The sequence below is a fragment of the Mus musculus genome, chromosome 6 (assembly GCF_000001635.26).
Source record: "Mus musculus strain C57BL/6J chromosome 6, GRCm38.p6 C57BL/6J".
Lineage (NCBI taxonomy): Eukaryota > Metazoa > Chordata > Mammalia > Rodentia > Muridae > Mus > Mus musculus.
In genome coordinates this window covers 33,046,584-33,060,642 of record NC_000072.6, presented here as the reverse complement: position 1 = coordinate 33,060,642, position 14,059 = coordinate 33,046,584, and the positions used below count along the sequence as shown (strand labels likewise).

Genomic DNA, 14,059 nt, shown 5'->3' with positions numbered 1-14,059 from the left:
GGGGAGTGCATCTTCCATATCTAGCTTTGAGAGCCTGTATTTACCTAACTTACCTAAGGTTCTAGAGTCAACTGCAAAACAAGCTGGTTGGGTGAACCAACTTTTTTGAAAGTAGACCAGAAGGAGGCCTTCAGGGCTGTCAAGACTACAACTCCCAGAATGCTCGGTTCACTTTACAGTTTAGGGAGTGAGACCTGTCACAGCACCTATCGCTCCGGATCGAGACTACAATTCCCATTATTCTCAGAGGCTCCGGAAGCCCTATTAAGCACCACCTGTTGCCATAGCATCCGGGTCCAATCCAGCCAATCCTAGTGCACCTTCTGATAAGAGGCGGGCAGTTTGCTTCTCGGGCTAACCCGAAGCGGCCTACTTCTGGCACGTGACCGGAGGAGGCGGGCTTTTGGGACCGGCGCCTTCTCCTTGCTTCTTTTTTGGGGTCGTGGCCTTGCTCCTGCCCTGCAAGAGAAGCGTCCAGGGCTTTCACGCGCAAGTGTGCGCGTGGGTCCTGACGTGCTCGTAGGTCCACGCTCCAGACTCTGCGGGGACAGAAGCAGGAGCCATGGGCGGGACCGCTAGCACCCGCCGGGTCACCTTCGAGGCGGACGAGAACGAGAACATCACCGTGGTGAAGGGCATCCGGGTGAGTGCCGTGGGCGGGCGGAGGGCAGCCTTTGACCTCGGATCCCAACGCTGAAATGTGCCTGGGACAGCTGCACCTGCTTTCTCCGCTCTCGGCCCGCCCTGCTGTCCCGCTAGAAGTCTGGGTCTCTGGGAAGAAGCTCGTAGTTTCAAGACTCCGAACCTCCATTCAGAGAAAGTTCTTGGTTGTGTGCCAGGAGCCATGCACTGTGCCGGGGTGGTGGTGCCGGGTCACCACGGTCGTCCTTGCTCACTAGTTGCAGGACTTTATTAAAACTCTTGCTTCACTGTGCTGGTCCGTGTGCCTCCTGTACAGGACCCAAGCCCTTCTTTTCCACGCACAGTTCTTTCTCAGAGTGAATTGGTGTTTTAAGGATTACTCTTCTTTGCCTCTGTTATTCCCTGCCCCTCTTCTGGTATTACCATTCAAGTCATTCCTGACCCTGCTGCTAATTTCTGGCTTCTGGCTCTTTCCCTTCCACCTGATAATTTCGTTTTCCCAGGCGCCTCCCCTGTGGTTTGTTGGCCCAAGTTATGAACCTGACCCAGTTGGACTATACAGGCCTATAACTGCCAGCCTGCTAGGGGCGGAGGTCGGTTTGCAGGCCTTCAAGGTTGTAGAACTGAGACAACTTCTAAGGGATCGTTATAGAGACTTATTAAATGCCCTCTGCATGTACTTGATACATGAACTGAAAACTTGAATTTCCTCTAGGGCGTTAGTATACACACTAACAACTTTAATATTCTCCTTTGCCTCGACTTTGGAGCTTCATGCTTTGGGAAGTACACTTACTTGTATCTAGTAAATAGAGCACTATGACTTCAGAAGGTTTTAGAGTACTTTATATTTTCTGTCTACTGCTTTTACACAACTACTCTTAATTAACTATGTAAGAGTTACAAGGAAATAAAAACTTAAAAACATTTCAACTGCTTGAAAACTTTTTCCTTTGAAATTTGTTACTTTGAAAAGAACTTATTAAAGTTTTATTGATTAGAAACCCCAGACTGTTGAACTGAGTTTTTGAGTCTGTGACCAGCAATTCTCACTCTACTAGTGATAGAGCCCTTTGCCTGCTGTGGTTTAGTTGGTAGTTTTTGTAGTAAGATAAGAATTACTGCATACTTGAGTTTTGTACAGAGGTGGAGGGAAAAAAAAAAACCAAAAAAGAAAGGAAAAGAAAGTCGATAAAAGGCTTAGAATGTTGAAAACTTAAAAAAAAAAAAAAAAAAAGGAAAGTAAATTTCAGATGAAAAAACTGTTTAGAACAATGCATTAAGTCTTTCTCCTCATGTTTCATCACAGACAGGCCAGTGACACAAACTGTATGAGTTTGGGCACAGCATAGAGATTTAGATACAATATCAGATAGGGTAGAGTGATAGGCAGGGCAACAGGGATATGTATTCCATTCAAGTGATAAGATTGTTTTAAAGAGCTTCTGTAAACTTTAAAAACAAAACAAAACAAGAAAAACCCAACTATGTCTTTCAGCCATACAACTTGACATAAATTTCCTTTTTCAGATACATTTTATTTCTGTTGTTACAGTCCTGGCCCAGGCAGGCTTATTTTGATTTGTACGCAGCTCTTCTTCAAACACCCTTGGCAAGGTTCTCCTCTGCTTCTGGTCTTTTCAAGGATTGCCTGTAATCTTCTCCAGCGTTCTCTCCTTCAGTTTTCTTGTTCTTCAGACTGGTAGAGCTGCGTACATCTCTCGGATCTCTATTGTTTTCTAGCTCACAAGTCTCGTGGGCTTCTTGACACGGTCAGATTGTTATTTTTTTATTTTTTATTTTTTGTTTTTGTTTTTGTTTTTGAACAAAATATAGCTTTTTTGCAGCTTTTCTCAAAACTGGTATGTTGTTGAATTGGGAGGACTTGGAGCCATTTTGGGTTCCTTGAGGTCATGGACAGGAGAAAGCCAACTTGGAATTAAGCTGACATTTTTAATTAGCCTGTGGCTCTGGACAAGTCGCTTCTCTGATGCACACCCTTATTCCTAAAGTGGAATGTTATCACTTTCTTTGGTTAGGATTAGAGGATAAGGTATGTAAACACCTGTTGATTATCATCATTATTATTAATTATTATTTGAGGTGCTGGGAATTAAACTTAGGCCCTCCCATGTGCTAGACAAGCACTGTACCACTGATCTATATATTTCCAAGCTGCTTTGTAGATTTATAAATAAGCGGTCATCATTATGGTAGGGTTCCTTTCACATTTAAAATTACAAAGTTCTTTGAAAGAGCATTGGAATCAAACAAATCTGGGTTCAGATCTTTGTAGGATTTAGTATAGCTTATGGCATGGACAAGTTATCTTTGATTGCATTTCCCTCTCTGGAGTTTCACTGTAACTGCATATTAATGTGTGTGTCTCCTGTGTGTGTGTGTGTGTGTGTGTGTGTGTGTGTGTGTGTGTGTGTGTACACATAGTCCGCTAAAGCTTCAACCCAAAATAACTAAACAGGAGAGCATGTTATACTCCAGTGAGAGACCCGCACAGGGTAGACTGAGCGCTGAGATCATCCATTCCGTCTGAGCCTTGTAAACGTCTCATAGCTGCCCTTGATGCTTTTCTTGGCTTTGCTTTTAGGCACGACAGCAGTATTCTTAGCGTGAAAGCAAGGCTTTGTCTTCAGGCAGTTGCTAAAACATGGACAGGTGAGGCCCAAACTTCAGTTTTGGATTTTATGGCTTAATGAAACTTGGCTGAAGAAGCGTTTTCCAATTTTGATCAATTTTATAATGTTTAGGGTTCCGTTTCATTGACGAGGATAGTAATTTCATCTTCAGTTATCCTAATAAGAATGAATAGCATTTAGTGAGCAACAGAAAACTCACTAAGTACGCTGAGTTTATTGATAGATCATGAGTATCCATATTTTCCTTGCTGAGGTGCTTATGGCTTGTACTCAAAGGGCCTACAACTTGAAACAGTGTCAAGTTTCAAGTTTCTTCTTGTTGGCAGGCACTACTTTTTTATGGTATTATATATGCTCTTTTTCCCTTATTCTGAGCTGTTGCTAGTGTTTTTTTTTTTTTTTTGCCCTCTGTAAAACAGCTTGTATTCTTAATACCTGATTTCAATTTTGCATATGGAACTACTCATATGAACTGAATGAAGAATTGCCCTCTTGCCTTGCACTCTCTCTAAGTCTCAAATAAATTTTCTAGTGATAGAAAAACACATACTTTTATTGCCTCACATTACATGGGCTTAATAGGATTTTTGTGTCCACCTGCTGTGCCTGCTTAGAAAGTGTGCTCAGAACCCGGCCTTTCATAACTTTATCTAAAACATCAGAGCTGTGAGTGAACTCTTTCAGAGCAAATGTCAACTTCAATGAGTATCATTTTCAAAGTTATACTTATCACTGTTTCTGGCATAACGAATCTCTGCAGCTGGCCTTGAAGCTGCAAGCTGACATTCACAGGAGTCACTCAGAGCACCATGCACACCTTCGTGAAACACACCATGTGCTTTGGCAGATGATGGTAGTCGAGAGCCCCAAATTGAAGAGATTTCTTAATGTGGGATGCTGTAGAGTGTTCTTCAGTGTTAGTGAGGGTTATGCATTTATTTGGTTAGTCATAGGGACTGAGTGATTTAGTTAGCTGATAGAGAATTGGTCCCTTACTTACAGCTGTAGGGTCTGTGAATGTCTTGGGCCATCTTAAGCTTTCTAGGATTCAGAATACAGTAGCAAGCTACATGTGAACTGAAAAGGAGATGTTTTACAGAAATGAGTCTTTGTGTTTTCCCTGCCATCCCATTTCACCTCTTTTGTTTATGGGAGTCACACCTTAAAAAAGTAGCAGGGAGCTAGTGCTCACAGAAAATGACCTGTTCCTTTGTGAGGGAAAACCAAGAGAGAAAATTGCATCGGTATTCTTTAAATCAATTTGATAAGAAACATCTAAAGGCATCTAAAGAACTGTTAGGGGCTGAAGTTGTAAACTGTTCGGTGTCATGTGACTCCCACATTTACCACCTCAAAGATAACTTGAGCTTTCCTCTCAGAGGGCAGAAGACTTTATCTTTGTTCCTCTTACTCAGCCTCCTGTATCTGAAGAAATACCGAGTTCTGGATCAGTGGGTGGTATGTTTGTGTAAATTTTGGATAAGACCAAGCATAGTGGGTGGGAAGAGTTAAGTGGGTGACTAGCTGATATATATATAATGCTCTTTGGAGGCCACAGTGTGAGTCAACCACTGGCCAAGCTCTGCCTGCTTAACTGTCTTTGAATAGGGTAGGTAGACAGAGTGAGCCAGCTAATTCTGTCAAAAGGCCTGCTTGTCTGATCGCCCCGTATTGTAATTGTGGTTCTTTAGATACATAGGCCACTGTGAATTTTATAAGGTATGGACTCTGCCTTCAACAATACAGTGAGCACACAGTTTTGTGTACATCGAATTAATCCATGGACTCTAAAGTCCAGAGGCCTATGGGTATAGCTTGTGGCATCAATAAATGTGTAGAGGGCTGTTACTTCACATTTAGTATTGTCTAGATAGAGATTCCAAAGACACCTGGAAGGTAAGTATATCAGATGGGATAAGGCTTTTCTAACGGCAGAGCCCTTTTTTAGGACAACTATGTTTCCTGGAGAGTTTCCTCTTATTGAGGCTGCTTGTCCAGCTCTTACTGAAGCTTATGTTGTGCTTTTGATTCCTACCTCTATCCAACTTTGGGTTGGTTTCCATCACAGAGAAGAAGAGCTCAGCTGTTTACAGCTACAGGTTGTGTGTATCACCTTGGTCAGCATCTTTCAGTCTTGTCTGCTGCCTTACAAGTGAGTGCCTCTTCCCAGAGGAGATCAGGTGAGACCTGAGTTTACAGATAAGACTGCAGAGAATGGCTGCTGTGTTTGTATAACCTGGGACAGCTGACAGTGCTCGAGTTGAGGAGGATTGTAGCCGCAGGCTACCAGTGCACCTTCAAGGCCCAGGCCCAGGAATTCTGCTGTAGAAGAAGAAATGAAGCGTGACCCTGAATCAGCCAACGGTGCAACATGCAGGATTATCAGCTCTGTACTATGCTTATCATGGATTCTTTGGATAACATATGGTACATTTATGTGCTTGGCTATGTGTAACCATAACCTACCCTGAGAAATGTGTGGCTGGCGTTAGGATAGCGTTAAGGAGCAAATATGGAGGCATCAGAGAAACCACAAACCCAACAAAAAGGTAACAAATACTGCTGGGTTGAAAGTCATATTCTACTTCTCTGTCCCAAAAAGCCCAGGGAAAGAAAACCCAATCCCTTGCACTAGTGACTCTCAACCCATGGGTCGATGACCCTTTCCCAAGGTTCGTCTAAGTAGATATTTCATTATGATTCATAATACTATCAAAATTACAATTATGAAGTAGCTACAAACGTAATTTTATGGTTGGGGGTCACCACAACATGAGGAACTGTATTAAGGGGTAGCAGTATTAGGAAGGTTGAGAACCATTGTCTTACACACCCCTACTAGGACCCAAACAGACGCTGGTAAGAGCTTCCGACGACATCCTCAGCCCCTGTGGAGAAGGAGCTCCGTGGTAAGTTTAGGCCCAGGTGATAAGAGTGAACTAGAAGAAACAAGTCTGTGGCTGTAGCTATGAGTAACTGCCAGGTAGTTTATGGTATACTATAGTCCTCATATCCCACAGTGGCCAAAACTTTGACCTCCCAGACAGGGGAAGTGAGGTGGCTGTCTTAACTGAGCCAGCTGTTTCTGTTTGAAGGGCAATGCTTTGAGGCTGCTTTAGGGATCGAAAGGACTTTTGTAGTTGCTATAGAAAATAGTCAGTATACATTTTGAAGGGGAAGTAGATGGTGTAATTAAATGCAAAAATCAGTGTTTATAGCTAACACTTGAGTTTTGGCTTATGTTGCTGACCAGTGTAGTTTTAATTTTGCAATTCTTTGATCTTGGGTTGAAATTTAGAAATGTAAATTAAAATGTAAAAGTTACTGCATGTGTAAATTAAATAAACTGATGAACTTTACATAATGGCTTATGGTAATGATAATATGTAATATTACCATTTTTTTTTTTTAGTTGGTGAGGATCAAACCTAGGGCTTTATGTCTGCTAGGCAAGTGTTCTACTATTGAGCTCTGGTCCCAACAGTACAGAGTTATGTAGAATATATTGTAACATTAATATATTGTTATGAAATATATGCTACATATGAATTAAATGTATTATGTATCGGTTAATGTAATATATATCATTTAAACTAGCCCTGAGCTTCAGAAATGAAGACCCATTTCCTCCCATGAGAGGGAACAGTGTGCTCTCAATGTATCTAGGAAGACTGATGGGTTCTGATGCTTCCAGAGCTGTGACTAGAGGTTGGGGCAGCCAGTGCTGGGCTTTGCACCCCTGTGACTGGATGTTACTCAGAGTCACTCGGGAGTGGGGAGCATTGGAGTCAATGTTAACAAAGCCTTTTCAGCCTTGTAGATGAATTTCAGAAAACATGAAGCCATACTTGGGGCACATGCTTCTCTTTCCAGTACATGGGAAGTGAAGGCAGGAGGGTCAGGAGTTGAGGGTCATTCTCAGCTACATAGTGAGCTGAGGCTAGCCCTCAAAAAAGAAAGCAAAACAAGACAAGCAAAGCAGGCAAACAAAGCAGTAACAACAAAAAAACCCAACCCCTTCCCCCATATGTGTGTGTGTGTGTACACACATATGTAGCTGGCTCTGCTGGGGATGTAGCTCTGAGGTAGGCTTGGAGGCTCATGTTCAACCCCTAGAATCACAAAACAAAATAAAGCAACAAGAAAAAATGTAGCTGGCTCTGGTTTCAGGAGATGAAGCCTGTTGCTATTCCCTTTTCTCATTTGCCTGGTGGTCTGAGAGAGGAGATGGCCTTTGTCTCCAGGGAGCACAGTTATTGAGAGCCATCCTCCCTTCCTTATCTCACTTCTACTGTATTTGGGCCCTGAGACAGAAGTACCGGTTAAGGTATAGACAGCTCATACAAGTGTCCCAGGAGTCATGAGGCAGCACTTGGTGTTTGGAATATTTGTTGAGTGAATGACCCAGTGATCTACAGGAGCTCAGCGCCATGAGAGGTAGCTAGGGCGGGGGTTCTCTGTTAGTGGGGCATTTGTAATGGGTGTAGTGGGGACAAGGAACCATAGTTCTGCTAGGCAGGTATGGTTGGATGGAATGAAGAATTAATTTGGTGAGTGATTGCTTTTGGATGATCAAACCAGGGGTCTTGAGGCAAGGTAACAGTAGCAGAAATAACACTATAGCTACCTGTGCGTGTGACGTGTAAAGGGAGAGACTAGACGTTAAGCTTGGGGAATTAGCAAATGAGACGTGAGACGAGGGAGGAAGTCGTGGCTAAGAGAATAAGAAGTGTTAAAGGCAGGCCCTTTATGTTTCGGGGTCCCGGATTGAAACAGTGGCATTAACTAGGAAAAAGGAAAGCGGAGGAAGACAGTGTGACAAGCACAAGTTCTGTTTCGTATACACTGGGTATTAGGCGTTTCTGTCTGCCCCAGGGTAGCTGTCTAGTGAGTAGTTAAACATGTTTTTTCCTGGCTTTCAGGATGCTGGGCTTTAGAATTCTTGAATTTATCCACAACAGTTAAGAAGGGCTTGGCGGGCTGTGGTAGCAAAAGTCTGCTATCCTGCACTAGGGAAACCGAGGCAGGAAATGAAATGCAGAGTTAATTTGGTGAGTGATTGCTTTTGGATGTTTAAATCAGAAGTCATTTGCTAGGAATACCATGAGCACATGGATGATAAGAGAGTGAGGGCAAAGAACCTAGTCGGAGACCTGAAGCCCCAAGGCCCAGCAGCAGAGGCAGAGAAAGCCCTGCGAGGAGGGGAGGAGAAATAAGACTTGCTAGAGTCCTCTGAAATGTGTGCAGTGAGCGGTCAGAAAGGCACTCGATTCGGGAAGAGGGCAGTAATGACGGGGTGGGGTTAAGTGTGAAAGGGAAGCCATATAGGTAAGGTGCTTTGCAAATATATATTTGTTTTTATAAATACAAATGTACAGGATTACCACTGGTGCCTTTTAACAGTGCTTATGTGGTTATACTGAAAGTAGCCGAGGAAGTGAGGTTAGAAGAGCCTCAGTATGCAGGAGCATTACCCTGTTACCTGACCCCAGAGCCCCAGGTCCTCAGTGCCTACTTTCACTTCCTTGTCTTATCAGATGTTGAGTGCGATGTTGAAGAGGGATATCTGATAGTGACCTTGAAACTTGCACTTGTTGAGTTGGAACAGCTTTGCTGCTGTGAGACTCTGTCATCTGGGGCCTGGTATTTGTCTGGCAGTACTTTTTTCTCACTTACATATTAGAGATAATATAAATATTTACTATACAGGCTTGCTAAGGACTGGGTGAGTGAAGCAGGAGGATGGTGATGTATGTAATAAGCACAAAGCCCATTTAGCAGTTTTGAATCCTAAATACCTTGTAGACATTTTTTTGGTGGGGGGAGAGGGGTCAAGTCTTTCTATACAGCCCAGACTGGCCTTGAACTGTTCCTCTGTTATCTGCCTCTGTAGTGTTGGATTTCAGGCATGTGTTACCATGCAAGGCCCTAAGTATCTTTTGAATGTGTTACCTATTGTATTACCAAAATAATACCCCTCCCAACAACTTCATTCTAGAATAATTTACATGTCTGGAAAGTAGACTGTTCAATAGTTCTTAGAATAAGCACTATGCTATATTGTAACTTTTTAAGGACATTTTCCTAATCTGAGTAAGATCTTGAGTTCTTTTCAGTTTATCCTTAACCTCTGCCCTTGGTAACTCTGTTTTACTGATGTTTTATTTATAGAATTGCCTTTTCTGGGGGTTTCATGTAAATAGACTAAACATAGCCAAATGTGGTAACCTATATCTGTAATCCCAGCATTTGGGAGGTAGGTGCAGGAGGCTTGAGGCTAACCTGGGCTACATAGACACTTTTCTCAAAAGGAAGTAGTTTTGTAATATGTGGTCATTGGTGTTTAGTTTTATGTTTTTTTTTTCTTTTTGGGTTTATACATATCATATTGTAGCTCTTACTGAAACGTCATTCCTCTTTATTACTGAAATGTATTCTATTCTGTGAATACATAATGCTTTGTTGATCCATTCACCAGTAAATAGCCATTTGTTTGTTTCCACTCCTGCTATTGTGAATAATGCCTGTATGCACATTTTGTGCAAGGCTTTGTGTGGACATATGCTTAATAGCTTCTTAATTGGTCCTTTAGTCTCCTTCAGGGGTCCTTCTTCTGTTCTTATCCTGCTTCAATCTGTTGTCTACACTGTAGCCAGAGTAATCTCTGAAATGAAAATCTGATTATGTTATTACCCTGCTGAAAACCCTCAGTGCCCCTGAAACTTAGTTTATACTAAGCTCAAACTTCATTTCCCAAGAGTTTTAAGATAGAAAATATCCACCTTTTTCTATATCCTCTCTTTCACTATGCTTGATCACTCAGTCACTCAGTCACTCACTCAGTCACTCACTCACTCACTCACTCACTGATTAATGTATAGTGGTCATTCATTGCCTAATCATTGTACTTTTCATTCTTATTGAATCTGGGGATATAGTGATAGGACATCAAAACCTTTGCTCTTTTGTCATCTTTTTCTGTAGTGGGAAAGGAACACAGTAGTGTCAGACATTGGTAAAAACTATCACGAAAATACAAAAGCATAATGAGTAGTGACCATGGACCTGTGACTCAAATCTGCAGGCTGGAGTGTTCCCCAGAGCCTCCGGCCTGTTGCCAGCTGACAACTTGATTTCTCTACTTGGCCGCGTCTAGTGGTGGCAGCCATATTTCTATACCTAATGTGATTCTTTGCCCCATTGCTTTCTTTTCCTGAGACTCTTTGCGTCTCTACCCAAGCCCCATACCCTCAGGCTGGCTGGATGCCTCACCCTTTTTGTGTCTCCAAACTTCCATTATAGGCTGGCAGTACTCTTCATGGCATACTTAAACGACTTGGCTCTTTATTCCACTTCTCTCTTAGCAGCTTGATGGTTTTGAATTCTCCAAGTCTAGTCTATTTTTGGCACAGAGTTAGTGCCTAATAAAAACTGTTGAAAGCAATTGTGCATTCTTAGCCTTGAACACTTGAACAGGAGGGAGGGAGGGAGGAAGCAGAGGAGGTGACAGAGAGAGAGAGAGAGAGAGAGAGAGAGAGAGAGGGAGAGAGAGAGAGAAGGGAGGAACAAGCTGAGGTCTGTTAACACATACATACACACACATACATACATACATACATACATACATATGTATTTACTAAATATTTACTGAATGAATACTGAAGGAGTTCTGCTGCTTGATTTTTCTCTGAGATGATAATTTAGTGCACAGCAGAAACTAAGAAACATTTGCAATAAGCACTTAGTAGTACAGTATAGTACTAAATAAAGGAGTAGTGCTGTGGGCGTGGCCTGTTTTTGCTTGTGTGAGTCTAGTTGAGCAGGCCATTCGCTCTGCAGAATGGTGCAGATGGGGATTGCTTGGATGCAGTGCACTGTCCTGTCTCTGTCTCACCACTTCCATTCTCATGTCCCCTTTTCAGCTTTCAGAAAATGTGATCGACCGGATGAAGGAGTCCTCTCCATCTGGCTCTAAGTCTCAGCGATATTCCAGCGTTTATGGTGCTTCAGGTATGGTGGCATTCTTATTTTAGGGCTTTTCATTAAAAAAACCTAAGTAGAGAAGTTGACTCAGGAAGTCAAGCACAGTTGCTCTTTGCCTTTTGGTATTTGGATGTTCAGCTTTTTTTTTTTTTTTTTTTGTTGGTTTTTCCAGACAGGGTGTTTCTCTGTAGCCCTGGCTGTCCTGGAACTCACTTTGTAGACCAGGCTGGCCTCGAACTCAGAAATTCCCCTGCCTCTGCCTCCCAAGTGCTGGGATTAAAGGTGTGCGCTACCACTGCCCGGCGGATGTTCAGCTTTTAGGCTGAATGTTAAAAATCATTATTAGGGTTTCCTTTAAAATGCTTAGTTCTGCTTTCAAACTTGTGAACTTTTGTTTTTCTCATCCAGCTCCTAACCTTTTTGCTGACCTGTGTGCTCATCCAACAAGTATTTACAGGCACCTGGCTGTGTCGGTGTCCGGTACTTCCCTTTCTTCTCACCTGTAGACAGACCCAGCTCGTGTTTGCTGGGCTACATCCGTAGTGCTTTCTCACTGTTCCTGGTACTGCCTGAGTAATGACCGCCATGCTGCTGATTGTGAAATGACAAGAACAATGTGGGAGTGATTACTTTTGGATGAAGAATTCTTGGAGGTGCTCATTTGGCTACAGGTTATAAAAGTGAGAAAGATGAGCTGTTGTGCACATGCCACGTGGGAGGAGGGCAGGTGTGAGTCTCAAACTGACCATTGAGTTGGCAACATAATTCGAGCTTCTGATACCGAGCATAATCAGTAACAACAGCTTAGTAGGAGTGCTGAACCATCTTCATGGTTAATTGCCAAGGTGAAAGGCAAGCACATATCCAACTTAAGCCTATTTATTCTTCTCCAGACCTGCGGTTTTGCCCCATCTTTTTCAGGAAAGAGCAGATCGTCAGCCCCTAAATGCAGCTGCATGTTTCTTTTTCTTTTTTCCTTTCTTGTTACATTCAGCCACTATCCGATCTTGTCAGCAATCTGTCTAAAATGCGTTCGAACACATCCTTTCTGGCCCATCTCTACTGCTGCAGTCCAGATAACTGTCATCTTTTATGATCTCTGCACATAGCCCATGCTGTGCTGTTCACATAGCTGCTTTCATGGTTTCATGAGAAATGGGAACCAGCTCACGCCATGACTCAGGTGCATCTCTGTGGGGGGTGATGTGGTGTGACCTGTGATGCACTGTGACCGGCTTCTGCCTTCCTTTCAGAATTGTGTCCTCACTTACCTCTCGCCCGCCTGCTCTGCTTGCTTACTCACGCTGGAAACTCATGGCCTCTGTCCTTATCTGTTCACGGGGAAGTTCCCAGCTCCTAGGGTAATACCTGCTTCTCAGTGCATGCTGAGTATCACCTGTTGAATTCAATTAGGAAAAAGTTTATTGCATATTTTGAAAGTAACCACTTTTGATCATTTTAGGGTCTAATTTTATAAATCTAGGCAACAGTTACCAAATGCCTGCATTACAAATAATGAAGCTTTTTGAGTTGTTTCAAAGAGCTTAGATTTCGTGCATATATAACTAAATGCCTAATAATACTGTAAGGAAGGTAGAACTAGACCTCAAAGAAACAACAAACCCTAGAAGATGTTGAAATTAATGTTAAATATTTTGGTTTAGGAGTAAATTTTGATTTACGCATATTTCTGAATTTGTAACTTGTTTTAAAATTGGATTGGTTCTGCTTTCTTCAGGCAAACACTGATGAAGTGACAGGTAAGAAATGATACTTAATAGCCAAGGAGCTAAAGGGATCTGCAACCCTATAGGTGGAACAACATTATGAGCTAACCAGTACCCCGGAGCTCTTGACTCTAGCTGCATATATATCAAAAGATGGCCTAATCGGCCATCACTGGAAAGAGAGGCCCATTGGACTTGCAAACTTTATATGCCCCAGTACAGGGGAATACCAGGGCCAAAAAGGGGGAGTGGGTGGGCAGGGGAGTGGGGGTGGGTGGATATGGGGGACTTTTGGTATAGCATTGGAAATGTAAATGAGTTAAATACCTAATAAAAAATGGAAAAAAAAAAAAAAAAAAAAAAAAAAGAAATGATACCTAAGAGTGGTGCTAAGTCCTTTATCTTTTACCTGACCTTATTCCTAAAAACCTCCAAGAAAGGAGCTTTATTCTTTATGCAGAAGGAAGCCGAGGCACAGTGTGGTCAGTCATTTGACCCACAGTCACACAGCCGCCGCTGAGCAGCAGAGCTGAGAGTTGAGTTCACCCATGTGACTCCAGAGTGCACCAATCTATTTTATGGGTTTGCACGACCTCCTGCTTCTTTTGTAGAAGAGATGTGAGCGAAACTTGGAGGAAGGCAGGGGCTGCCTTAGCTGCTCTTTTGGGCTCAGGAGAGAACCCTCGGTTTCTGAGTGTTTCTTCAAGCTCCCGTACTGAGTCTCATTCTGTAATGAGCTGAAGGAGAGAAAATGGTTTCCTTTTGCAATTGGCTTTAAAAAAAGAAATTAATTAATTGGTATGTGTCTGTGTGTGTGTGCGTGTGTGTGTGTGTGTGTGTGTGTGTGTGTGTGTGTGTGTGTGTGTGAGAGAGAGAGAGAGAGAGTGTGTGTGTGTGCGTGTGTGAGTGAGAGAGAGAGTGTATGTGTGAGAGAGAGTGTGTGTGTATGTGTGTGTGTGTGTGTGTGTGTGTGTGTGTGTGTGTGTGTGTGTGTGTGTGTGTACACTGTGTGTCATAGCGCGATGGTCAGAGGATAACATGGGGTCGATTCTT

The 14,059-nt window shown here is 42.8% G+C and overlaps 1 protein-coding gene across 3 annotated transcripts in view; it reads left to right on the top strand.

The window, feature by feature from the left end:
- Window positions 1-369: 369 nt before the first annotated feature.
- Chchd3 (coiled-coil-helix-coiled-coil-helix domain containing 3) overlaps window positions 370-14,059 on the top strand; it is a 268,067-nt gene continuing 254,377 nt past the window's right edge. For 2 of the 3 annotated variants that reach the window (NM_025336.2, NM_001355667.1), the window contains exons 1-2: window positions 383-643; window positions 11,219-11,306. In NM_025336.2, the coding sequence (NP_079612.1) occupies window positions 563-643; window positions 11,219-11,306 (169 nt within the window). In that variant the 5' untranslated portion in view covers window positions 383-562. Of the gene's footprint in view, window positions 644-11,218; window positions 11,307-14,059 lie in introns of all 3 variants that reach the window. The other variant, XM_006506468.4, reaches the window with a different exon arrangement.